The 26,989-nt window shown below is 47.8% G+C and overlaps 1 protein-coding gene across 1 annotated transcript in view; it reads right to left on the bottom strand.

Annotated features, from left to right (window-relative positions):
• MYO15A (myosin XVA) overlaps window positions 1-26,989 on the bottom strand; it is a 139,935-nt gene that overhangs the window by 12,925 nt on the left and 100,021 nt on the right. Inside the window, exons 46-61 of the mRNA XM_015409244.1 lie at window positions 25,626-25,741; window positions 23,398-23,516; window positions 20,527-20,668; window positions 18,774-18,885; window positions 17,378-17,452; window positions 15,895-16,100; window positions 12,897-13,021; window positions 10,975-11,047; window positions 8,651-8,723; window positions 7,608-7,681; window positions 5,926-6,008; window positions 5,250-5,380; window positions 4,878-4,972; window positions 4,471-4,548; window positions 1,752-1,848; window positions 1,418-1,578 (exon numbers count right to left, since the gene is read on the bottom strand). Of these exons, the coding sequence (XP_015264730.1) occupies window positions 1,418-1,578; window positions 1,752-1,848; window positions 4,471-4,548; window positions 4,878-4,972; window positions 5,250-5,380; window positions 5,926-6,008; window positions 7,608-7,681; window positions 8,651-8,723; window positions 10,975-11,047; window positions 12,897-13,021; window positions 15,895-16,100; window positions 17,378-17,452; window positions 18,774-18,885; window positions 20,527-20,668; window positions 23,398-23,516; window positions 25,626-25,741 (1,760 nt within the window). The remainder of the gene's footprint in view (window positions 1-1,417; window positions 1,579-1,751; window positions 1,849-4,470; window positions 4,549-4,877; window positions 4,973-5,249; window positions 5,381-5,925; window positions 6,009-7,607; window positions 7,682-8,650; window positions 8,724-10,974; window positions 11,048-12,896; window positions 13,022-15,894; window positions 16,101-17,377; window positions 17,453-18,773; window positions 18,886-20,526; window positions 20,669-23,397; window positions 23,517-25,625; window positions 25,742-26,989) is intronic.

Raw genomic sequence — 26,989 nt, forward strand, 5'->3', positions numbered from 1 at the left:
AGGGAGGCTGGGGGCAATGCCGGCTGCTAGGATGGCTGTTTCCCCCCCCCCAAGCGAGGCTGGCGGCGAGGCCAGCTGCCTCCCCTCCCCTAAGCGAGGGCCAACGGCTTGCAGCTGGCCGGGCCTCGCGCCCTCCCTTCCTCTCACGGGTTGGCCGGCTGGCTTCGAGGCGGCGCCGACAGCGAGGCCGGCTGCAGAGCGTTCCCTGCGCATGCGCAGGGAATGCTCTGTCAGTTTTGGGGGGATTTAAGTATCCCCCCGTTTTTTTTTTAACTTCAGATTTTTGTGCACACCTGGGGACCACCCCACGTGTGCACAAAACTCCCCCCCCAGGTGCCCCCAGTGTCCGGATTTATTTATCCGCACACCAGGGGGCGACTTGGCTATTAGATATATAGATAATGGAAGCGAGACTATTATACTCAGAGAAACGGAAGAGTCCAACACTGCCTGCAATAGAGGAATGGCTGGAGAAGATGTTGGAACTTGCAACGGTGGGCAAGCTTTATTGATCGGAGAAAAGACAGTTAATTTATTGCTGATTGGAAACCCCTTATATGGAGACTTTTTGCATGAAAAAGATAATAGCAACTTGATGATCTGTGAGTTTGGAGACTAAGAAATTGAGACAATAGAAAAAAGAGAGCTTTTCACTGTAAGCACGGAGTAAGAGAAAATTCTGTAATCAGACTTATATTTGTCATAGAGAAAACTGGAAGCCTCCTTTAATTATATATATATCTTGGGTTTTTTTCTTTTTATTATTTGTTATCTGTTTTTTAATCTGATATTATCTGTTTGTTCTTTCTTTTAATAAAAACTTTAAAAACTCAAAAACACTGTCTTTGACTCTCAGAAGTTTATACCCTGAAACTCTGGTTGGTCTCTAAAATGCTACTGGACTGTTTTCCCCCCAAATCCTGAATGTTGTTGGAGTGTGTGACTCACTGTGCCAGGACACTGGGGGCGCTACTTCACTCGAAGTTTGTACAGGTGTTATCTCCTTGAATGGGATGCCTCTTTGTCTTAACCTGGGAGCTGCCCTCTGACCCCTCCTCTCTCACTCACTTTGTCCTCTCACTCTCTTCTCATGGCCTTCCATGGAGACAGATACCCTGCAGATCTTTCCTATAGATACAATGCCCTCATTCTCCCATACATACGGTGGCGGATTAGCTGGCCACTTATGATAGGGAAATACTCTTTAGATTAGCTTTCTTTCTCTTCTTTCGCCTGCAGCCTGAATATGAACTGGATCTACTTGAATGAATGTAAGTTTTCCTTCTTTTGCAATATGCTTCTCGGGAGATTTATGTACTGCACTCAGGATCAGGCTTCTACGACTGGGCAAAACTCTGCTATATTGACCAAATATCCCAATAAATGTCCCCTACCCACCTGGTCACGAAGTCCTCACCTGGTTGAAGTGCATGGTTACATACAACTCGTTGTCAAATTTCAGCGGCTGGCTCCAGATGACCCGCCGGTACCAGAACATGTAGTTGCTATCCACTTGTTCCATTTCCATGACCACATCGAGGATGTATTCCTTCTTGTTCAAAGGCCGGACGTTCTGGTCTGCGGAGGTGACCGGTCACAAACTTATTTGGATTCATTCATTTACTTCATGTACACCCCAAGGGGAGAATGGGATATCAACTTTTCAATAAACAAAATAGCAGAAATGAGTTTTATCGCCCCATGCTCGGACCCAGCACAAGATTCTCTCTTCCGCCACCGGCTGGACTCACTTTGACTGGTAACCGCAAAGATGATATATTCGTTGAAGGCTTCGGGCCGATTGAGTCCCATTTCGTAGCAGATCTCCTCTATCACGTCCAGGGCAACCTAGAAAGGCAGGGAGGGGAGAGCAAAATTACGGCACGGTTTTTGAAAGGCTAGCCAACCCAGTTTTAAAATGCAGCAATGCAAACTTTTCAGCTACTTAGAACTGTTCCACAGGCTGTGTGCTGGAAAAGTAACCTCACTGGGCCAGGTCTCCTTTTTTTTAATTTTAATTTTTATTCATTTTTTTTTAACCACACCATTACAACAATATTTGACACAAAGAACAGTTACCAGCTCGCTTAAACAGTTTCCCCCTGGTAGCTCAAAGGAATAAAATAACCTTTACAAATGCACCTAATACAACCAATTAAAGCATGCATCAAACACAGAGCAGTTAAAAGAACAGCAACTTTTTGTATAACGGGTTTTTTGGGATTGTCTCACTATTTTCTAGATAACTAATGATATGACGGAGCTGCGGTGGCTCAAGTGGTTAAGACGCTGAACTGCAGGCTGTGGAAGGTCAGTAGTTCAGCAGTTCGAGACCCGGGTGCCGCATGATGGAGTGAGCTCCCATCTCTACTTCCAGCTCCTGCCAACCTAGCAGTTCGAAAGCAAGAGATTGCAAGTAGATAAATGGGTGCCGTTTCGGTGGGAAGGTAACAGCGTTCTGTGCGCCTAACTGTTTAGTCATGCCAGCCACATGACCACAAAACCCAAACAAGGACCCACGGTAAGTAGGAAAACCAACATACAACAGATACCGTGCACAGATGAATTATAACCTATCATAAATAATTTAATATATTTTGAAAAATATTATTACAATAATTTCTTCATACATATGTCTTCATTCTTCATTCATAGTCACAATTCATAATATAAGAGATCAAAATGTCAAATATCATCTCCATAGATTCTCAAAAGATATAGTACAATCTTATAATATATACTAGTCCTCCTCTGTAAAAACGTTTCAAAAGGGAGGACTCCTTAAATTCTCTTTACATGTGGTCTGTCTTCCTCCAACAGAGGTCCAGATGACCTTCTGTTTCAGAATCTTCCTCAGGGAGTCCAACAATAATTTTCAGCACAAGGTTGCTAAATACCAAAGTTTTCATCCAAAATTCTCTTTCAATGAACGCTGCAAACAGTTTTTTGATGAGCTATAAACCTCCTCCAAATTTGGAGAACGTGCTTATAAGGTTGTACTATATCCTTTGAGAATCTATGGAGATGATATTTGACATTTTGCTCTATGATGATTAATATGTATGAAGAAATTATTGTAATAATATTTTTCAAAATATATTAAATTATTTATGATAGGTTATAATTCATCTGTGCATGGTATCTGTTGTATGTTGGCCACATGACCACAGAAACGTCTTCGGACAGCGCTGGCTCTTTGGCTTTGAAATGGAGATGAGCACCGCAACCCTAGAGTCGGATTCGACTGGCTTTCGGGCAAGGGAACCTTTACCTTTACTTTAATGATAAGAAACCATACCGCCTGAAACCACTTTTGGTACTTTTCTGACTGCACAGCTGAAGAATTATATGAGGTGCGCCCATGAATAAAGTATTCCCAGATCTTCTTTTGCCAGCATGTTAATGTGGGAACATATTTTTGTGCTATCATTATTTTTGCCAACATCAGTAAAGTCGACACTAATGTTTCTGAGCTTTTTCTACTTACAGACGTACGCCATGTGTCCAGAAAGATGGAATCTAGAGTGCAAGGTAAGTTTATTTCTGTTATTAGTGCAATTTGTTGAATTATCAGCATCCAGTAGTTTTTATTTGTGGCCAGGTCTCCTTAGCTCTAACCTGCAACCCTAAAGGTTGCTTCAATGTATCAGGACCAAAACATGTTGCCCAATGGGTAATACAAAAGCATTATCTTAAAAGGAGATGGCATGAGACGCTCAGTACTTTGTCCCTGAGGAAGGACCAGAAGTCTGAAACACTGGAAAAATTAACTAGGAAAAGTGTTTGACTTTTTGGATATTTATCGTGTATATTTATTCTTTGGTTTCTGCATTTTCCTATGATGGATTATAGGGATAGATTTGCCTCATTGTGTTGCCATCTTCTGCCAGTGGGTGAAGACTTTTTGTTTCTTACTGACTGATGTTTGTGATCGTCGTTCTTAAGTCTCTGTATTTGAGCTCTGGTTTTAACCATCCGTGTTTTAGGGGGGCAGGATTTAATGGTTTTAAAATGTGATTTTATTACATATGTCTTAATTTGTTAGCCATCTCGGTGGCCCTTGCCAAAGCAGAAAGCCGGGATATAGATTTTGCAAAATAAATAAAAGTAAATCAAAACAAGGGAGTTTTTTTGACAGAAGATGTGACATCAAGTCCCATTTTAAGATGATGATGGGGGACATTCTTGCAGGTTTATTCACGGTTTATTCACTCGGTTTTAACAGATAAGCTAGATAAGTTTTGCAATCCAATGCATTCCCTGCTGTCCTCCTGTCTTTTTTCAGACCAGATTCTTGGTGATTGTTTTAAAACTTAAAATAAGTTGAATTATACTCTTCCAAGAACAAACTAAGTTCTCTCTGTCTAAGTCCATTGACTACATGTAGTTCAGCTTGCTCATGGCCATGAGTGACTGTATGGCAGCATCCCACCAAAACGTTTTCAGGTAAGCTCAAGGGCTTCTACTCACCGAACATGTTTTGATCTTCAGGTGCTTCTCAATCCCCCCTGGCAAGAGGACCAGCTGGCGCTTCGAGCTCCTTCCAGCCTTTGCAGGGAAGGGAAATGGAAAGTAAAATTTAGGGACTGTAACTCACAGTGAAGGAGACTCAGTCCTTGGGGGGGGGGGGGAATTCAAAGCATGTGCAGAAAAAAGGGACCAGAAGTCAGAAAAAGAACAGCTGGGTCTGAAGCTGGTTGCAACTTCTGAATCTGCAGTAGCAAGCACCAGATGGGAAGATGACTGAGCCCCAAGAATCTGGGCCATGAAGCACCTCAAACACTGGCTGTGCGGCACCCCACTCCCTAGGCGACTGGCTGGCAATGGACAATCCCAACAGCATGTCTAGTCCAAAAATTTGGTTTCCACGCACTCACCACCATGGCTTTCAGCTCCATGTTACCAGGGAATTCACACCTGCCCCCAAACTGGAAGGTCTTCCGCAGGTTCTGTTCACAGGTCTTGGCGATGCCTGACGGACATCAGACAAATCAGAGGGAGAGAAAGGTCACGTGAGCCTTTCCACCACCATTTGTTCACTCAGTTTTAACAGATAAGCTAGACAAGGTTGGCGATCCAATGCATTCTCTGCCATCCTCCTGTCTTTTCCCCCAGACCAGATTCATGGCGATTTATAAACAACAACTTGAAATATAATTGTTGATATACTGGTAGTTCTTCGTTCTGACAGAAGGCCCTTTTGGTCCAACACTCTGGTGCCCTTTTGTTCAAATCCTCTGAAGTCTCACCTTGAAAATACAAAGCAGGATTGTTGCAGACGTCCTGAAGGAACCACAGAAGGTAAGGTTTGAGGACCTCAGAGCATCTGTAATAAGCACTCAGGATGTAGAGCAACCTCCACCCTTTCTGGCAGCTATCCCTACACAAAACACACAAAGTTCCGTGGAGAACAGGCTGCATATCACGTGTCCATCAGCAATCTGTAGGCTCCCCCTCCAAATCACGTTTACACCAAGCACAGAGGGAATCCTCTTGAGGGGCCAGGCCACAGAGCCTCAAAGGAGGACTCCAACAGATCTAGTACAGATTCCCGCACCGTGGAACAAATAGGGCCATGGGTCAGAGGAGGAAACTCTTGGTCCTGGAGATCAGGTGACGCCAGAGAACCAATCCAGTGCCACTACCGTACAGGTCCTATATCTGCTGTACCCCTTTGGTCATCAGTGAGGAAGGGTGCCCCTCTGTGCTCTGTCCGACTGCACCCTTTCCCGGGCTCCTTCAGCAGCTAGGCCGGAGAACCCAGCTTAAGAACATAAGAGAAGCCATGTTGGATCAGGCCAATGGCCCATCCAGTCCAACACTCTGTCACATGGTGGCCAAAAATACCAGGGGCCATCAGGAGGTTCTCCAGTGGGGCCCTTTCCCGCATCTTTTGTCTTCCGCTAAAATGAGAGACTCACGTACGTCTTGGTGCTGGAGTTGTCCGTGATCTGCTTCATGATCTGGCAATAAACCTCGTCTCGGATCACCTCGTATTCTCCGCAAAGCTGGAAGAGAGAAGGGGGCAAGAGTGCAGTGGAACAGGCCCCAGAGGCTGACGGGGTAAATGCTCCCCCAGCCGCTTCATTACCACCTGAAGAAGCAGTCATGCTGTCTCCAGACAAAGGCCTGAGACAGCTTGGCAACAGAGAAGAAGAGAAGAAGAAGGGATTGGATTTATACCCCACCTTTCATTCGGAGTCTCAGAGCAGCTTACAAACTCCTTTCCCTTCCCCTCCCCACAACAGACACCCTGGGAGGTAGGCGGGGCTGAGAGAGCTCTTTCCAAAATTGTCCTTGAGAGAACAGCTCTGACAGAACTATGGCTTGCCCAAGGTCATCCAGCAGGTGCAAGTGGAGGAGTGGGGAATCAAACCTGGTTCTCCCAGATTGGAGTCCGCGCACTTATACCACTACACCAAACTGGCTGTCCGTGATAGCTACCTCCAGCCCAAAGACTGACAAAACTGGAAGGGTATTTTCACCAAATCAGAAAAGCTAGATTCGAAGTCCAGTAGCAGCTTGGTATCTGACTCTCGAAAGCTTATACCTGGGAAATATTGTTGATCGTGAAGTTACCACTGGACTTCTACTGCAAACTGACCCTGCTACCTACCTGAAACTATCTTCATCAAATAGGGTCACCAGGCCCCCTCGTCGATCCGGCAGGGGGATTTGGAGGGTATCCTGGGGGTGAGTGGGGACATCACATGACATTGCACGATGTGATGACGTCACCCGGAAGTGACGTCATCGTGTCACCGACACTCGGGGTTTTGGGCGAAACTCTATGGTAAATTTGCCTTCAAACCATAGAGTTTTGCCCAAAAACCAGAGTGTCCCGACATGATGATGTGGCTTCTGGGTTTCTTCATCATGTCGGGGACGTCATGTCAGGGGATTCCCAGTTTAGGATCGGCGTTTCCCCCGCCAGCCAGATGGTCCATAGTGGGGAGAAGCCCCTGAAACTAGGGGATCCCCCGGTTGGACCTGGGGGCGGGAAACCCCAGGGCTTTTTTGTAGAAAAAGTCCAGCAGGAACTCATTAGCATAATAGGCCACACCCAGAAGCAGAAACTCATTAGCATATTAGGCCACACCCTGACTGCACCACTCATTAGCATATTAAGCCGCGTTCCCATGTTACCAGAAGTGTGCTCATCCAGCCACACCCACCTTTTGCTTCATATTCTGTTTACCTTGTTTGTGGTCAAAACCCAGGGCTTTTTTGTAGCAGGAACCCCTTTGCATGTTAGGCCACACACCCCTAATGTAGCCAATTCTAATGAGTTTCTGCTGTTGGGTGTGGCCTATTATGCTAATGAGTTCCTGCTGGGCGTGGCCAACTTGGGAGCCAGCCGGAACTCCGTTCCTGTGCGTTCCTGCCCAAAAATAGCCCCGGGAAACCCTATCATCAGAATGTCCAGCAGTCCTCATAGGAGACCAGGGCCATCTAGCTTGCTTTAAGCTAGTTTATGTTTGTTAGTCGTTTATGTCTGTAGATTCAGCTCTGGATGGAGAGTTCAGTTTGCTGTGGTTTCCACGTGGCCCAGTGCAAAGTTGGCTCCACAGGGCTCATTCCACACCCATGCAGAAAACTGGGCTTACCTTCAGAAGACAGCAGACCACCTCGAGCTCTGTTTGGCCCTTGAGCGGAAGGTCACCCATGAACTTCATCACAGCTGGGGGGGGGAATACCCAAATCAGTTGGAATTTTCCTCTGGGCACACACAGAGGGTCAAATTAGCCGTTACCGAACAACAATTGTGCGAGAGGCAGTAGGAAGGATTTCCCCAACGGGCCAGATCAGACAAAACTGTTCGTGGGCAGGGAAGCTGAAATCTCCTTCTCCAAGAACACTGCAGTCAGAATCCCACATGCATAGAAATGGAGAAAACCCCACAATTCCCATATGACTGTTATTCCAGCTGGGACCTGTGTGTCCCATAATGTTTATATTGGCCATCTACACTTTTAAGTGAGGCTCTTCTCTGCTCTTAATGTGCCTCTTCACTATTGGACAGCACTCAGAAGGTCCCTGGTTCAGTCCCTGGCATGTCCCATTTTTTAAAAAGGATGTTTTTTAGGAAGGAACTGTTATTTATCTTCCCAAAACCCAACCAGAACGGGCAATTCAGAGCCGGCCTGAGGGAGTATAAGGCAGCCTCTTATGGCCTGCAGAACTTTTTATTTCTAAAAAGCAATGCACACAATTGTGTGGGAAAGGGTTGGCTCACTGGTACTTTGCCTGCAATGCTGTGTTCAAATTCTCAGCCTCTCCGGTTAAAGGATTGCAGAAGACAGTGGTTGGGAGTGATTTCTTTCCACCTAAGGTCTGAATGCCTAAGGTAGGCTGTTAGATCATGTTTACAGAATCGCTCTGAGAACGGGAGGGGTTGTGATGTGTTTTGGTGACGGCACTGGCACTCGCCAGTTGGTGCCTGCCGCACCTGGCTTCCCCCCCCCCCAGATCAAACCGAATGACACGTCAAGCTTTATAGAGCTCACCCCTGAGCAGACAAGATGCTTTAGGATCTACCAAAGTTCTAAAAATTTTAGATCAACTTTCATGGTTACAGAGTACAAAATTTCCCATTGGCCAGGCCTTGTGCAGGACAACTCCTGGGAAAAGGCAGATCCAGGCAACTCACCTTGGAAGGTCTCCGCCGCAACTTTGTTCAGGCTGCTGTCTGTGAACTCAATGAGCGACTCTTGGATGGGGGACTGAAACGGAGCAGGGAGGAGAGAAGGGAAACGGGGGCTTGGCGAGAGAGTCATAGGCACAGCACTCGCATCACAGCACTATCAAACGGCAACAGGGTAAGCGCGTACAAAATTCTCCTTGATGGACATGCATATTTGGATTTGAAGACCAAGGAGGAGGAGGAAGAACAGGGCACGGTCTGCCGGCAGCATTCCCCCGCACGAGCCCCGCTTGAAATAAACAAGGTTTGTGCTTCTCTTGTTAAGAATCGTTAGGCAGAAAACCAAGAGCAGAGATACCCTTGCATCCTAAGAGGCAGTCTCCAACCAATTCCGCAAAAGCAGTTGTTCCACCCTCGGTCTCACCCCCCACCCCACCCCGGTTGTACTGCTCAATTTCCCACTATTTGCCACGCGGCTGAGTTTTGACCCACATTATGCTAAAAGAGGTAGAACTTCTGGGTGCCAGAGAATCTTAGGATCTCCTGGCTATTCTACACACAATGGAATGTGGCTCAAAAATGATGGTCACAGTCACAGAACAGACCGAAAAAAGAAGAAACTGTGAGGTAACTGCGCTAGAGAATATTTAAATAACGATCACAAAATTTATACAAAAATGTGTACAAAAAATCTACATATATAAATGCACAAAGGCAGTTGAAATTGGTGTAATTGACGACTTCCGGTTTGCGGATCAGCGATGGCGGTCGCTTTCCCCGGACGTCGGGGAAGCGACTCGCACACCAGTGGTATGGGGGGGGTGCTACCTCAAGTAGAACTCACACAGAGCCTTTGCGAAAGGCTCCAGGCCATAGGGCTTTTGAGGGACAGCCTCTTGGACGGCTAAATGCCGGAGAATTGAGGCTTTCCTCCACCCTGATGGTCCTGCCGCTGTGTGGCCTTCGGGCACAAGCTGTTTCGACCAGGACAAGCACTGGAGATTGAGCGGAATATCGTTTACTTTGAGCGAGGTCAGAGAAATGACCGACAGAATTGATGAGGTATTAAACTTAATGACCGACAGAATTGATGAGGTATTAAACATAATTAAAATAGTGATTAGAGAAGCTTCATCGTCAATTACACCATTTTCAACTGCCTTTGTGCATTTATATATGTAGATTTTTTGTACACATTTTTGTATAAATTTTGTGATCGTTATTTAAATATTCTCTAGCGCAGTTACCTCACAGTTTCTTCTTTTTTCAGTCTATTCTACACACAATGCCATACGATAATTATCATTCCCAAAATGGCTTACAATATTTTTGTCTCCTCACAACAAACAACCCTGTGAGGCAGGTTAGGTTGAGAGACGGAGAGAGAAAGAGAGACTAGCCCAAAGTCACCCAATAAGTGGGGTTTGGAACCTGGGTTTCCTAGAGCCTAGTCTGATGCTGTAACCACTACACCACACTGCTTGGTCTCAGACAAAGAAGCCAGACTTGACAGAGCATCTTTACCGAACCAGCTAAGACCCTACTAGCATTTACTCATTTATTTACTTACTTTATTTATTTCTCCCCAAGAGAGGACCCAAAATGACTTATGTCATTCCCCTCTTCAGCATTTTGCCCTCACAACAACCCTGTGAGGCACGCTAGGCCGAGAGTGTGTGACCGGCCCAAGGACACCCAGCGAGCTTCCATGGCAGAGTGGGAATTCAAACTTAGGTTTCCCATAATAATAATTAATAGTATATCATTGTGTGTAGTATAGCCAGGAGATCCTAAGATTGTATGGCATCCTGAAGTTCTAACTCTTTTAGCATCATGCACCACTAGGTGGTGAGCTAAATTTGTTTTTGGGGGGCTGAGAGAGCTCTGAACAAGTTGTGACTGGCCCAAGGTCACCCAGCTGGCTTCATGTGGAGGAGTGCGGAATCGAACCCGGCTCTCCAGATTAGTCGGTTGCTCTTAACCACTACACCACGCTAGCTCTCATTGGGTCTCCCATATCCTAGTCCTGTCCTCTAATCACCACACCACACTGTCTTGTGTTTACCTGATCTTTGCTAGATTGTTCTGGAAGCTGCAGTGCCACCTTCTGGCCACCTCTACTGGTGGCGCTACAGTGCAAAAAATCAGGCCAGCAGTTTCCTCTGTTCACAATCTGCCATGGCGGCACAGAGAATAAGACAACCGGGTCCTAATGCCCTAGCCCTTTGTTTGAAACCCTAAGGACTTTACAGGGGGCTCTTCCCAACCTCCCTACCCCGAAATATACACAGAAGTAAATTGCTACTGATAAAGAAACCAACCGACATTACCTTGGTGAATTTCAGGATATCTTCCACACTCTTCGATTCAATGCCTTTCTTGGATTTTAGCTTGCTGGGGTCCCTGTAATGAATATCACACATAAACTCCACCTTTGTTTCCCGGAAGATACCCTCTGCCCACAGTCCTTCCTACTTTCCTTTGATTCTTGGCCTGCTCCCAGTCTCGGTCATGCAAAAAGCTCCACCCCCTCTCCACCCCACCCGAAAACACCCTTATTGTATGGTCCAGTTGAGGAATAGCGTTTCCTCAACAAAGACTGTCCAGATTGGGTCAACTTTTCCCCGTACACATTTGTGTCGTTCTACACAGCATTAATGTGCTTTTGTGGCTCTGAGGGAGAAGATAACAAACTCAAACATAGAAATAAATAATTAAAGCTGAAGTGCAGGGAAGGGAGTTCAGCCAGGACAACTGTATTGTTTGATTCTTACAATTTTGGCAATCCAGCCACTTGTAAGGGGAGATAGCGGTCACCATTTTGTGTGAATGGGACCAACGCATGTATCGTCCAGCAAATTGGACAATACATCCAATCGGAAACACAGATTTTCTGACAGCTCGTATTTGGACCTCCTGAAGCTGAAAAATATGTGTGTTGTCCTGTTCACACAAAACGTATCACCGTATTTATCAAGTGGATTGGGGGTAGCGTGCTGTGCCATTACATGAGGCGGAGGTGCCAAAACTGTACAGGATTTACGTACGGGAGAGGGGAACAACACCTACCCCTTTCACACACACTGCAGATTGTTAGGACAACAAAATCAAGGATATGTTGTCGAAGGCTTTCACGGCCAGAGTTCATTAGTTGTTGTAGATTTTCCGGGCTGTATGGCCGTGGTCTTGGCACTGTAGTCCCTGACGTTTCACCAGCAGCTGTGACTGGCATCCTCAGAGGTACAACACAGAAAGATGGAGTGCTCTCGGTGTCAGTGTGAGAAGATAAGATAAGAATTTCAACAGCCTATCCATATGCAAAAGAATCTCCTCGGGAAACAGCCATTCCATATACAAAAGAACCTCCTCAGGAAAGCGCCTCCATTAGCATGTCACACCTGGGGAACCCCTACCAGATAATGACTCAGCCCTACCCCACCTTCCTGAGTAGATATAAATTATCTGCCTACCATTTTTTCTTCTCATCTTGACACAGAGAGTTCTCCGTCTTTCTGTGTTATACCTCTGAGGATGCCAGTTCACAGCTGCTGGCGAAACATCATGTCCTACAATGCCAAGACCACGGCCAGACAACCCGGAAAATCTACAGCAACTAATAAAATCAAGGATGATGGGAAAGAGAGCGGTGTGAATGCAAAAGGTAGAAAATAAGGGGAAACACAGTTGCCCCAGCATAGGACCACAGAATCTGCAGCGGGCAAAGAGGAATTGTGTTGTCCCTCAAGGGGTTTTGCAGATTAACCAGAAACCTCTCGGATTCTGACTCCTGGCAGTTAGGTCTATAAGCCTGGCTTTCTCCTTCCCCCACCTCCCCCCAGATGAGGTTGCGGGCCTATTTTCACGAGCGGATAACCCCTGACCTATCGAGCCCCAATCTCCAGTACATTTACGTCTTCAAAAGCTGACCGATGCCATGTATTAGGGTTTTTTGCAACACGCTGCAATGGCTCGTTGTAAGGGACCGAGGCTCTTCCACTTACCTCTCTTCCATCCCGGGGTATGCGATCGCACACGTAAACAATGGCAGGGGTTGTTCTAACTAACTGGTATGCAGAGGAGGAGGGCGGGCGTGGTGGCAGCAGCCCGGAATTTCCTTGTTCTCTTACAGAGGGGACTGCGGTCTCAGGAAAGGAACTCTGACACAACACACTTGAGACGACGGCCTCCGATTTCTCGACTGCAACCAAGCCCTAAAGGATTCCAGGCCCCATGTCCGTCCGCACGCACTCACATCTTTGCCCTCTGACCTTCTCGAAAATACTTCTTGGCGAACTCCAGCATGGTGTAGGAGCCGCCTTGCGGGCTGCCGGTAGGGGCTCCCTCAAAGTCTTCGGTGTATTCGCTGCCAGGAGAGACCTAGGGGAAAAGAAAGGCATGTGGTCTCCCTGGGCATGGATAACTGAATTAATTATCATACGGCATTGTGTGTAGAATAGCCAAGAGATCCTGAGATTGCCTGTCAGCCATAAGTTCTAGCTCCCAGAGTTATGCTAGTGGAAAGCTAGACTTGTTTTTAGGGGCTGAGAGAGCTCTGAAAGAACTGTGACTGGCCCAAGGTCACCCAGCTGGCTTCATGTGGAGGAGCGGGCAGGTATAGAAAGCCTGCCAGATAATGTTGGGACATGTCATTCAAATGTCATTTCAAGCCGGTCCTACAGATGAAGGCCATGTTGGTTCTGGGAGAATACCAACTCTCCAATCCTCAGCGGTGGTCAACCAAAGAAGGTTTTGCGGGTGAGGGACTCCATCCAGCGAGGAAGATAGCATGCAATAGCACCCCACTTTTTTGTGGCTGGGGGATTCCATCTAGCGGTGAAGATAATATGCAATAGCATCCTACTTTTTTGGGGCTGGGGAACTCCATCCAATGGTGAAGATAACATGCAATAGCATCCCACTTTTTTATGGCTGGAGGACTCCATCTAGCGGTGAAGATAACATGTAATAGCATCTTTTTTGTGGTTGAGGGACACCAACTAGCGGGGAAGATAACATGCAAAAGCATCCCACTTTTTGTGGCTGGGAGAATCCATTTAGCAGGGAAAATAACATGCAATAGCATCCCACTTTTTTGTGGCTGAGGAACTCCCTCTAGTGGGGAAGATAATATGCAATAGTGTTGTGTATGCTGACCACCACTGGGGGGCCAGCGAACACCCCGAGCTTGAAGCAGTAATAACAATGGGGACTAGGATCCTAGTCCCTCCACTGGGGGAACCAATGGGACCGTGGCGGGAGATTCAAACCCGCCAATAGGACCCAGGGGTGTGCCCCTGGTTGTGTATCTAGTTGGCCTGCCGGCCGTTTGTTCCCTGTTCTTGTTGTGTACCTAATAAAGCGTGCTATGCACTACGTCGTTGCCTGTCGTCTATCCATGCGGCTACCCACTACATAACAAATAGCATCCAACTTTTTGTGGCTGGGGAACTCCATCTAGCGAGGAAAATGATGTGCAATAGAATCCTACTGATTGAAGCAGGGCTTAATCTCCTTTTCCATAAGTTGAGTCAGGGGAAGAGATTCAGGATATATCTGCTCTCAACAGCAGGGCTCGCGAAGCGTCAGAGAAAGCCCCCATGTGCCAAAATCCTACAAGCAACACTTATCGATTTTCTGATAAGCAGAAAATGCCCCCGATGTGGCAATATCTGACAGGCAGCCGCCTGTGATGCTACACAGGTGTCTCCAAGTTTTGCCGATGCCCTGCGTGAGTCACAATTCCCCTCTGCGTCAAGCTGTAAACAGAACAGTGTAGCCATAGCACACTGAATGATCCATTACATAGCTCATGACAATGCTATTTTCACATTTTCATTTAAAAAGTCTACGGCTGCTCTATTTCCTCCACTTTACCGCTAAATCTAAGCCACAGGTAATCTGTGGAGATCACAACGCTGTACCCTCCAGAAGTGAGGTCACCCGAGGGTCTCCTAGGATGCTACTGTGCACCCCGTCAAAGAGGAAGCAGGTCTCTCCCTCTCTTTAAGATAATATCTGCACACCTGAGGCAGAGAAGAGAGAAGAGAAGAGATTGGACTTATACCCCGCCCTTCACTTGGAGTCTCAGAGCGGCTTACAACCTCCTTTCCCTTCCCCTCCCCACAACAGACACCCTGTGAGGTAGGCGGGGCTGAGAGAGCTCTGACACAAACTGCTCTTTTTCAAGAACAGCTGTGCCAGAGCTTGTGACTGACCCAAGGTCACATCAGCAGGTGCAAGTGGAGGAGTGGGGAATCAAACCCGGTTCTCCCAGATTAGAGTCCACACACTTAACCACTACACCAAACTGTACCCGATGGCAGGGGCTCTGGGATCCTGTATCCCTCGTTGGCTTCTGCTTGGACTGGCCCTGCCTTTCAAAAGCATCCCCCAGCCACAAAACCCTCTTCCATTGACTGCCGGACCACATGGTCTGCAGCAAATCTGTATAACCGGCTCGGAGCGATAGCTGAGCCATCGGGTACAAAACGTGGAGTTTGTATTCCTTCTGGTGGCTCCACCCTCTCCCTGAGATAAATGGGAGGGAAGGAAAGACGATGCCTGCTTCCACCTGTAGGATTTTATTTCCATTTGCTTCCAAACTGGAGCGGGGCTAGAGGTAAGGTTAAGGTCAGGGTCGGGGTTAGGGTTATTTTTCAGAGCAGCCCTAAGACACTCTGCTCTGATAGTCTTCTTTCAAGGTGTTCTCCATCTTCAGCATGCTCTTTTCCCAAACCTGTTTTACTCTCATCTTTGAGTGAGCCAGTTTGGTGTAGTGGTTAAGTGTGCAAACTCCAATCTGGGAGAACCGGGTTTGATTCCCCACTCCTCCCCTTGCACCTGGCTGGATGACCTTGGGCAAATGATAGTTCTGATAAGAGCTGTCCTTGAAAAAGAGCAGTTTCTGTCAGAGCGCTCTCAGCCCCGCCTACCTCACAGGGTGTCTATTGTGGGGAGGGGAAGGGAAGGGAAAGGAGTTTGTAAGCCGCTCTGAGACACCTTTGGGTAGTGAAGGGCGGGGTATAAATCCAATCTCTTCTTCTTCTTCTGAGTGAAGGATGCTGCCCAAGGATGTCAGCAGTTGGCATTGCCCGTCCGGAAACGAGAGATACATTTGGCTTCTTGCCCGAAGATTTCAAAGGAGGCTCGGACCAACTTGCCCTCCTCCCCTCTCGTCTCAAACAATTCCCACCCCGGAAGAACCCACCACCCGCTTTGGGGGAGTTAAACAAATGGTCAATTGTACTCGCCTCCACCTTCTTATCAAGTTCCTGAGCCACAGCTGCCGAGGCCACGGCCACGGCCACCGAGGCCGAGACAGCCACTTTCCCTTGTTTGTCCTGCGGCTCGTCCTTCTTCTCCATCGGCAGGTGGATGAAGTCCGGGGCCGCTGCCGGCTGGACGCAGTCGGCAGGGAAGAAGCCAGACTTCCCGTAGATGGCCCCAAATTTCCAACCTATATTAGGAAGGCATTCCTTTAACTGCCTGAGGACTCCGCCTCGTATCATATTAGGATTAGGATCAGGCAGACGTGCTAGAGACCCCAACTCCGGGTTTATTCACACAAAACGTCTACTTCAGCAGCCTCGGGAGAGGCAGGCAATACTTATCAATGGCCCATTCTGCATCTAGCATTCTCTCCATTGTTTTACCAAACCCACAATGGAACAGAAAAAGAGGCAGCTCAAAACCACATTCAAATACCCCAGGCCAACGCCGTACTGACTGCAAAGTCACCCCTGAATGGTCATAAAGCAGCCATAAATCCATAAAACCAAGAGATCAAACAGAGTGAAAATGGCAGTTTGGACACGGGCACAAAATCCGACAACTGATCAAAGTGAAACTGGCATGCAACGTAGAGGGGAGTTTCTGTTCCGATGTGGGTTTGGTAAAACAGCGGCACAAATGGGGCCACCAACTGAAACAAAGGAGGACATTTTGGTCGAATCTGCATGTGTCTTTCCCACCGGTGTCCCAGCCTTCTGACTCCATCTTCAAAAAAGCCGTCTACATTTGCTTTCGTTTTCAAACCTCTACAGTGCTAGCATACTTTTGCATGTCTGCATATGTTTATCGCCCGCTCATGGCGGCTGCACTGTCATTGCGCCTCCGCACTGCTTTAAATGAATCTTCTCCAAACAACATTCAAACAAGCATAGAGAAAGGCGGCATCACAGCAGCACGAAACTGATTTAAAAATGCAAATGCAGATTCGACTTTTGTCAAGACTCGAACACACAAAAAGGCCCCCCCCCCCGTAGGACAATGTTGTTTACGCATCCCCACCAAGCCCTGCCCAAAGAAACAAATTGCAAGGAGAGCAGCCAGATAATTCTCCTTGTAGCATGAAGATTAAAAAATGGGTCCATAATGCTGCCGATAGAATCGCACAGGTCAAGTTTATGTGATGGTCTCAGCCCCCTTGAGCCGGTTCATACCGGTAAGGTGGGATACAAATTGAAAGCAAATAGATAAATAAATAAATAACAAGGGCACTGGCTTGATCTCATTTCCTTCAGCCTGACAGATATATTAGGAATTGACACTAAACGTCTTAGAGCTTTCCTAGTTTGCTCCTTCCCCTGCCTATCAGGTGTGCTCTCGGTAGCGAATTAGATCAGGCAGGAGAAGAATCGCACGCGGGGAGAAAGGGGGAATACAGTTGCAGGCGAGAGGGTGAGGTGCGAGAGATCACACCACAGCACGGCACGGCACACAGGAGCCACCCACCAAAATCCAGAGTCCCCTTCTTCACATCCTCAAGCAGCATCACTTTCTTGCGCACCACGCAGCCGTAATAGCGGTCTGTGGGGACGGGGATAGTCAACATGACGTCACGGGGGTGGGGAATCTTTATGGATCCCTGCCTGACACCCTGTAGGGTTCACTCGCTGGGCCACAGGGTGGGCAATTTGGGCGTCTGAAGGCTTGTAACCTTGGCTGCATCCATTTGGAAGTGAGAACAAAGCCGAGCATGTTGGGAACCAATGGTTTTTTGCTAACTGTTATGGTTGTGGGGCTCTACTGTGAGGGCCATTCCTCGTACGGAAGCTGGGTCAAGGGGCGAATGGACGGGGTGCTAGATTTCCAAGTGGTCTGCTGGTTGTGTGGAAATTTTGCTGCTAGGACATTTTGGGGGTGACAGCAGAAGCCCAAGGGGCCACAAGGGGCTCTTTTGGTAGCAGAAACTCTTTTGCATATTAGGTGACACACCCCTAATGTAGCCAATCCTCTGAGAGCGTTCAGAGCTCTTCTTACAGGGGTTGCCATGCTGCCATGGGGGTTGGGGAGCTCATTCTGTGTCTTGGTAATTGCTATTGCATTCCTATCTCTGCTGTTCTGCCTGTGCCACAACGCTTATCTCTACAGATGTGCAGGAGGAGGTTGTGTTGGAGATTGTATTGTCTGGAAGTCTCCTAGGTACTGTGAGAGACTACTGCTTCCCAGCTTTCGCCACCTAACGGTTTCCTAGCTGGTCCCGCGCGCGGGAGGGTAGCTAATTGGCCCATGCCATGGGGGGTGTGTGTGTGCATACGAATGTCCTATATCCTATTATGCTCAATGGGTTGCCGCCATTCTTAACAGTGCCTGTGTTACCGCATCGATAGCTTTGCAATAAACGTATAACCGTTCCTGAATGCGTGCACTTCGTTGTAAACTGTGGGTTCTGACATACTGTAAGCTCTCGGAGGATTGGCTACCTTAGGGGTGTGTCGCCTAATATGCAAAGGAGTTCCTGCTACAAAGACAACATGACCTTTTCCAGGGACAACAGAAGCAACCGTCTGGATATTTATCTGCTTCTCTTCGCCGCAGATACCAAGTTGGATCTGGCCAGCTTTCCTCCTTAATCTCAGCTAGTTTCCTATTTTAGTACCGCCCTCGTCCTACAAGACAAGCAGCCCAAATCTTTTGCTCTCTTCATCCTCAGCTGCCTTCCGGAATTTCTGCCCAGCAAACCGAGGAGTTGATACGGAGCATCCAGTTGGAGGTGGGTCCGTGTACAGGCTTTGGACCTCTCTACTATTGCTCAACCGTGCTGGCTCATGAGACTGCGCCCTTCCCTTCCTCTCGTGCCCCCACCCCACCCCTCCCCAAGGATGCCACTTCCCTCTGGGGGACGCACCTTTTCCCAAGCCTTCCATCGGCCGGAGGCAGATGATATCTCCTTTGTGGAAACTCAAGAGGGTCTTGTCATTGGTAACGTAGTTCTTGATAGCCACCACATACTGGGAATCCTGGGGTGGAGGAAAGAAAAGGTGAGCGGAAAGAGGGAATCATCATCATCATCATCATATGGCAGGGTGTGTAAAATTGCCAGGAGATCCTAAGTTTGTCTGGCAGCCAGAAGTTCTAGCTCTTTTAGCGTTATGCACCACTAGGGGGCGAGCTGGACTTGTTTTTTAAGGCAAGAGTTGTTTCAGAGGTGGCTTTCCGTGGTGGTCTCCCTTCTGGATACCAGCCAAGGCCGGTTCTGCTTAGCCTCTGAGATCTGATGAAATTGGGCTAGCCTGCGCCATCCAGGTCAGGCCAAGAGACGAGCAGAGGTGGCTTTGCCATTGCCTGCCTCTGTGTAGCAACCCTGGGCTTCCTTGGTGGCCTCTCATCCAAATACTAGCCAAGGCTGACCCTGCTTAGCTTCTGAGGACTGATGGGATCGGGCTAGCCTGGGCCATCCGGGTCAAGGCAAGAGATGAACAGAGGTGGTTTGCCACTGCCTGCCTCTGCGTAGCAACCCCACACATTTCTTGGTGGTCTCCCATCCAAATACTATCCAGGGCTGACCCAGCTTAGAAGAAGAAGAAGAAGAAGAGATTGGATTTATACCCCGCCCTTCACTACCCGAAGGAGTCTCAGAGGGGTTTATACTCTCCTTTCCCTTCCCCTCCCCACAACAGACCCCCTGCGAGATAGGTGGGGCTGAGAGAGCTCTCCCAAGAACTGCCCTTGAGAGAACAGCTCTGAAATAACTTATGACTGACCCAAGGTCACACCAGCAGCTGCATGTGGAGGCGTGGGGAAATCGAACCTGGTTCTCCCAGATTAGAGTCCGCGCTCTTAACCACTGCACCAAACATAGATCATCAATCATATTAGGGATTCCATCTAGTTGTACTAAGTATTCCATAATGGGAAACCAAATCGTAACAAAGTCGGATGAGGAAATTTGAGAATCGAGATAGGATAAGTTGTCATTTATTTTTGCCATAAGAAGAAGAAGAAGAGATTGGATTTATACCCCGCCCTTCACTACCCAAAGGTGTCTCAGAGCAGCTTACAAACTCCTTTCCCTTCCCCTCCCCACAACAGAACCCTTTGAGGTAGGTGGGGCTGAGAGCGCTCTTGACAGAAACTGCTCTTTTTCAAGAACCGCTCCGAACGCTCTTATCAGAACTACGGCTCGCCCAAGGTCATCCAGCCAGGTGCAAGTGGAGGAGTGGGGAATCAAACCCGGTTCTCCCAGATTAGAGTCCGCGCACTTAACCACGACACCAAACCGATACGGTATTGGTCCCATGATTTTTTACGCCATAGTAATAAATTTAGGATTAATTTACTTTTCCAGCGTGAGGCTATTGCAGTTTTAGACACAAATAAAAGAACTGAAATGGTGTCAGAAAGGGAAGAAGAGGAATCTCTAGGTTTCCAGCTGTTAACGGGTAAGTGATCTGGGGTAAGGGAAAGGTCAATTCCCGTTATACTTTTGATTTGTTTAAGTATCTTTTCCCCGAACAATGCAGCCAGCAATGAAGACGGTATCCAACTTTCCCACATTTTTTCCAGCATAGTGGACTCGCTGATTTGGATCCATGTGCCAACCTTTGTGGAGCAACATACCAGTAAGATAGTATCTCAAATGTCTGTAGCTTCACTCTTACCTTCTTGAGCTCGGTGATGAAGTAGTCCACCATGGCCTTCACCTGAGGAGCTTTGGGGGAAAAGAGCAGCAGCTTCTCGTGGGTGAGGTTGAACTCCAACATGTTCCTGGAGGGGATGGTCACGAAGAGGATATCGCTGTAGCTGAGCCAGAGGGAAGACGGGGGTTAACAGTCGGTTAACTGTCTCCTTTAGGCCCCAGGCCAAAATATTTCTCATCAGCCAGGCTTTTTACTAAGGGGACCCATCTTTTTAAAGCCAAAAACTGTTCCATCAGTACCATCAATATCAGTTTGTCAAGATCCCGTGTGGCTCCATCACATCAGACAGAGAATCCACGGGGAACATTGGTCAATGCCTAGGCTACCCCTGTTTACCAGGAAGGAAGACTAAGGGTTTCTGTCCCTCAAGAGTGCTATTAAGAAAAATAGGGGCCCCGTGTGGTGCAGTTTGTGTGTCAGAGTGGAATCTGGGAGCCCCAGGTTCAAATCCCCACCCTGCCATGCAAACTTTCTGGGTGACCTTAGTCTAGTCACTCTTTCACGGCCTAGCCTACCTCACAGGACTGTTGTGAGGATAGAATGGAGGAGAATGAGGTACGCCGTTTTTGGGCCCCCATCGGGGAGGAAGGCAGGCGATAAATCAGGCAAGTAATTTTTTTCTGTCCATACAGGTTACGTACTATACATTTTTGTAAATGAAGATTGTATTCTCTTTTTTCATGAGCCTGCCTTGATTCCATTCTGAGCCACACTTGGTCCTAGAGCAGGGGTAACCAACCTTTTTTGATCCTGTGGGTATCTTTGGGATTTTGGAACAGTGTAGTGGGTGCAGCCACAAAATGGCTGCATCGGAAGGCGGAGCCAGCTGCACAATGGCGGCTGCATCTTACTATGAGTTACACAGTGAAGATCCTTGTCCTGTGGTGGCAACTGCTGCCAAAGCAATCTATCTATCTATCTATCTATCTATCTATCTATCTATCTATCTATCTATCTATCTATCTATCTATCTATCTATCTACCTACCTACCTACCTACCTACCTATCCAGGGTTCTTTCTGTAGCAGGAACTCCTTTGCATATTAGGCAACACACCCCTAATGTAGCCAATCCTCCGACAGCTTACAGAGCTCTTCTTACAAGGGGCTACTGTAAGCTCTTGGAGGATTGGCTACATTAGGGGTGTGTTGCCTAATATGCAAAGGAGTTCCTGCTACAGAAAGAACCCTGGATAGGTAGGTAGGTAGGTAGGTAGGTAGGTAGGTAGGTAGGTAGATAGATAGATAGATCCATCCATCTATCCATCCATTTATCTATCATCCATCCATCTATCTATCATCCATCCATCTATCTATCTTCTATTTATCCATCTATCATCTATCCATCTATCCATCTATCCATCTATCCATCTATCCATCTATCCATCTATCCATCTATCCATCTATCCATCTATCCATCTATCCATCTATCCATCTATCCATCTATCCATCTATCCATCTATCCATCTATCCATCTATCCATCTATCCATCTATCCATCTATCCATCTATCCATCTATCCATCTATCCATCTATCCATCTATCCATCTATCCATCTATCCATCTATCCATCTATCCATCTATCCATCTATCCATCTATCCATCTATCCATCTATCCATCTATCCATCTATCCATCTATCCATCTATCCATCTATCCATCTATCCATCTATCCATCTATCCATCTATCCATCTATCCATCTATCCATCTATCCATCTATCCATCTATCCATCTATCCATCTATCCATCTATCCATCTATCCATCTATCCATCTATCCATCTATCCATCTATCCATCTATCCATCTATCCATCTATCCATCTATCCATCTATCCATCTATCCATCTATCCATCTATCCATCTATCCATCTATCCATCTATCATCTATCTATCATCTCTCTCTCTCATCCATCTATGTATGTATGTATCGATCGATCGATCGATCATCTATGTATGTATCTCTCATCCATCTATCATCTATCTATGTATCTATCTCTCATCCATCTATGTATGTATGTATCTACCTACCTACCATCTATCTATGTATCTATCTATCATCTACCATCTATCTATATATCTATCATCTATCATTTCTCTCTATCATCTATCTATGTATCTATCCATCTGTCATCCATCCATCCATCCATCCATCCATCCATCCATCCATCCATCCATCCATTTGTTTGGCTTTTAGCCCACCCTCCCCCACAAGCAGGCTCAGGGCTGGTTACAACAGCATTTATCTAACATAAAACCAACAATTAGAACATTTTAACGGTGAAATTCAATGTCCCAATTTAAATTCCATTCATAGGCTCGTATTTTAAAAAAATATGCAGTCCATCGAATCACCAGTGGCCAATAAGAAGCTTTGCTGAGCAAACATGCCCCCGCCCACTTTCTAAAACCACTTGACGGGCATCAGAAAAGATGTTGGTGGGTGCCCTTCTGCCCGTGGGCACCATGTTGGAGATCCCCGCCCTAGAGGCTGCAGCCCCGCCCCCTGTTCTAGAAGTGAGGGTTGTTCTCAGCACAAGCGCAGATTCCATGAGCATAAACGCAGAAGGCTCTTGGTATCTGTTAGCCTTGCGGGTTCCCCATTGTGATTCCTTATCCTTTCAACGTGGCCTCCCTTCCAGACTGTTGGGAGGGCTCTCTGCCAATGAGTACCCGGGTGTGAGCGATTCAAAGGGAATGCATGTGAGACAGCGACCTGAGGCTGCAGGGATGTCACCGGTTGGCAGCCGCTGCTCTCCTCACCCAACCTAGACTGTGGTCCTGCCGTATCCTTCTGAGAGTTCCCGGCCAACCCCCCCCCCTCCAACACAGCCTTACCCATAGCCCCGCAGCACCCGCAACTGCTCCCCAGGCAAGTTGGTGCCCTTGACGAGCCTCAGAAGTTTAATCCCTGTATGGGACACTGCCAAGATCTGCACTCCGGTGCCAACGCTGCCCTAAAGGGATTGAAATGGGACAGTTAACATGGAAGGGGATGTTGGAAGAGAAGGGCGAAATGCTGTCTCTTAGCCTCAGCCTCCAGAGGGGGGTTACAGGCAGGCCCGTAGCCAATGCTCCCTCTAAGCTGTGGAGTCTTGTGAGCCAAAATTCTACTTTGTGAGCTACTGGCATTAAAGTTGTGAGCCAGCGATTTGGCTGCTGCATAAATTTGTTTGCTCTGGAGCCATCCTTCCGGAGCTAAGACAAAAATGTGTGAGCCAGAGGCTAAAAAACTGTGAGCTAACTCACACTAACTCAGCTTAGAGGGAACACTGCCCATAGCTACAGTGGGACTTTCATGGGCTCTTTCAGGGACTTTCGGAGGCTTAACGGCACAGCCCCACAAGAATTTCTCCTGTAAATGCTTTTTTCAATCATTTTAAAACATTTTTTAGGGCATGCACTTGTTTAAGCAGAGTGGGTGCTGTAGTTGACTAATTCCTGCACTGAGCAAGGGGTTGGAGTAGGTGACCTCTAGGATCCCTTCTAATTCTGTGTCAAGAACCTGGTCTTCTTTAAGAGAGTTGTTCTGCCCAAGTTTTAGCTTCCTTGACTGTAGAAATCATCACCCCCACCTGCCGACTTGTTAGCAGACTTGTTGCTTAGACTGGCAGAAGTGATTAACTTGCAGCAGCTGAGAACTGTCATCTAAAGTGGTTGACAGGTCACAATTTAGAGGTCTGTCCTGGTAACAGCTTTCTATTGGCTAAATGGCTTTTCTTTCTGCACTGAGAACTTCAACCCCCCCAGAAAAAAATTTGCCCCATAAGCCACAAAATCCTGGCTACAGGCTTACAAAATCATGGCTTACAAAATCCAGGTATACTCTGAGCATCCTTCCTGTTTACTCTTCTGCCTCTGTCCCTTTGATGTGTAGACTGATAACTTTCAGGGAATTTATTCCTTCCTTCCATTCTCCCTTCTCTCACACACACACATAAAGAAGGAGCACATTTCTCCCTATCTTTGGCACCATGGATGTAGATGCATTCTGCATCTACATCCATACAGATAGTTAGATTAGATTCTATCCCTATCTCTCAACCTGTGCTATCTAGAATGTAGTTCCTTGAATAAAGGATTCTTATTAGTTTGAAACTGACAAGTGGCACTGTGTAACTCTGTAACTTTGCTAGCACATACAGAACAAAGAGCTTTTGTGCACTCTGCTAAATAAGATAGAGATTACTGGCTTGCTATACCAGTGACTCTAACAGGGTACAGCTCATAAATGGAAGGACGAGCAAACCTCAAGGAAGAGCTAAAGTTTGGACTGGCACATTAAGAAACCCGATCTTGAAAAAGACTCCAGATAATCAAAAGGAGGGAAATGTTTCCAGACGATGGTCTGCGTAATTTTCTAGCTCAGGGGTCCCCAACCATTTTGTGGCTGTGGCGACCTCTGGAATTTTGATAGGGCATGGTGAGCACCACCCCAAAATGGCTGCCACAGAAGGCAGAGACAAACCCAAAATGGCCGCCCCCAGAGGCAGAGCTAAAGGGCATACCTCCTTCCTCACATTTCCTAGGGAAAAGGAAGTCTTGAAGGGGGAAATGGAACTACACATTGACAAGAAAACCTAGTTTACAAGTCCTCCTTGTCCTCCTCCGGAGGAGAACTCTTTCATTCGAATGTGGGAAGCCAGTAACAAATTCTGCCTTACAATACCCCACCTGCATTCTGAAAAGTTTGGTGGGCACCAAGAGGTGTACTGGCGGGCGCCACGTTGGGGAGCCCTGTCCTAGCCACTAAACTTCTAACACTTCCCTCAAATCTTTTCACTCAGAGGTTTCCCCACAGTTTGGGTGCTGCACTGCAGAGCTTTCCCTCCGCCCAAACTTCCTCATGTCTTCGTTTTCTTTTTCCGTGGTTTCTTCGCCAACCCCCCCTCCCCACACGACCTTTGACCTGATCTGAGAAAGCACAGAAAAATGATGAGGGAATGACAGAAAGTCGACTGGAGGACGTGAGGAAGCTCGGAGAAAAACTGCAGCTTGGCGCGCACACTGTGGGGAAACCGTGGGAAAGACCCAATTCCTAACTGCAGAGCACCGGGGTCTCTTACCGTAGCTGGGAAAAGGCGGGAAAAATACACTTCCCACCCGTCCCGGGCGACGTTGACGATCTCCTTCTTGACGCTTTCGTCGGCCACCGGGCTGAAGGAATCGAGCTTGTTTTCGGCTGTGGGACAAAACAGAAGTCAGTCCCCTTGTTTAGGGTCGCCAACCCTCCAGATCGGGCCTGAAGATCATTACAACTCCTCTCCAGAATACAGGGCTCAGTTCCCCTGGAGAAAATGGCTGCCTTGGTGATTGGAATCTATGGCACTATGTCCCACTGGTGTCCCTCCATACCCCAAACTAGGGATGTGCATTCGGTTCATCCGAACCGAATGCACCCCAAAAAATGGCCCGAATTTTCCCCAAAAGTGTGGGGAAACCTTTCGGGCTACTGCGGGTCGATTCAGATTCTCTGATCTGAATCGGCTTGCCGCCGAATTTCTGTGTGGTTGCTGTGTGGCACTGTGGCATGCTTGCACTGCCACAGTGCCACTTGTTCTGGAGTGTGCCACTTGTCCTCATGGCAGACAAGCACCTCCCAAGACAGTTCACTTTCCCTGAGATTCTCTGGGAGAGTCTGTGTTGTGTCCACTGACCGCCACCGGAGGTCAGGGCATATACCCGAGCTTCAGTCTGGGAAGACAATGGGGACTAGGATTCTAGTCCCTCCACTGGGGAACCAATGGGAGCCATGGCGGGAGATTCAAACCCACCAATGGTGACCAAGGGGAGGTCCCCAGGTGTGTATATAGTTGGCCTGCCGGCCGTTTGTCTTTGTCTTGTTGTGTGCCTAATAAAGCGTGCTATGCACCACGTCGTTGTCTGTCGTCGATCCATGCGGCTCCCACTACACAATAGTGGCGACGAAGGTGGGATGTAGCCGCATCTGAGCCGGGCCGTCGCGAGGAACCAGGAGGACGCGAAGCAGCCGATACGATGAGCGAACCATCGAACAACTCAAAGCGTGCTATGCACCACGTCGTTGTCTGTCGTCGATCCATGCGGCTCCCACTACACAATAGTGGCGACGAAGGTGGGATGTAGCCGCATCTGAGCCGGGCCGTCGCGAGGAACCAGGAGGACGCGAAGCAGCCGATACGATGAGTGAACCATCGAACAACTCGACCGCTCCTCCCGCACCCCCTCCGACGCGCACAATGGCTACCGCTCCCGGGCTAGGGCTGCTACCGCCCTTCGAGTCCCTGGCCAGAAGGCTACTCTCCCCCACCAACCTTGGTGACTGCACTTTCGAGCAGATCGTCAAAGCGGTGCAAGGCCACTTCGCACCAAAACCCACCGAGCTGACTTGTAGGGTAACATTCTACACCCGCAATCAGCTGGCCAGAGAGACCGCCGGGGAGTTCCTCGC

Source organism: Gekko japonicus, unplaced genomic scaffold (assembly GCF_001447785.1).
Source record: "Gekko japonicus isolate JY-2015 unplaced genomic scaffold, Gekko_japonicus_V1.1 scaffold103, whole genome shotgun sequence".
Taxonomy (NCBI): domain Eukaryota; kingdom Metazoa; phylum Chordata; class Lepidosauria; order Squamata; family Gekkonidae; genus Gekko; species Gekko japonicus.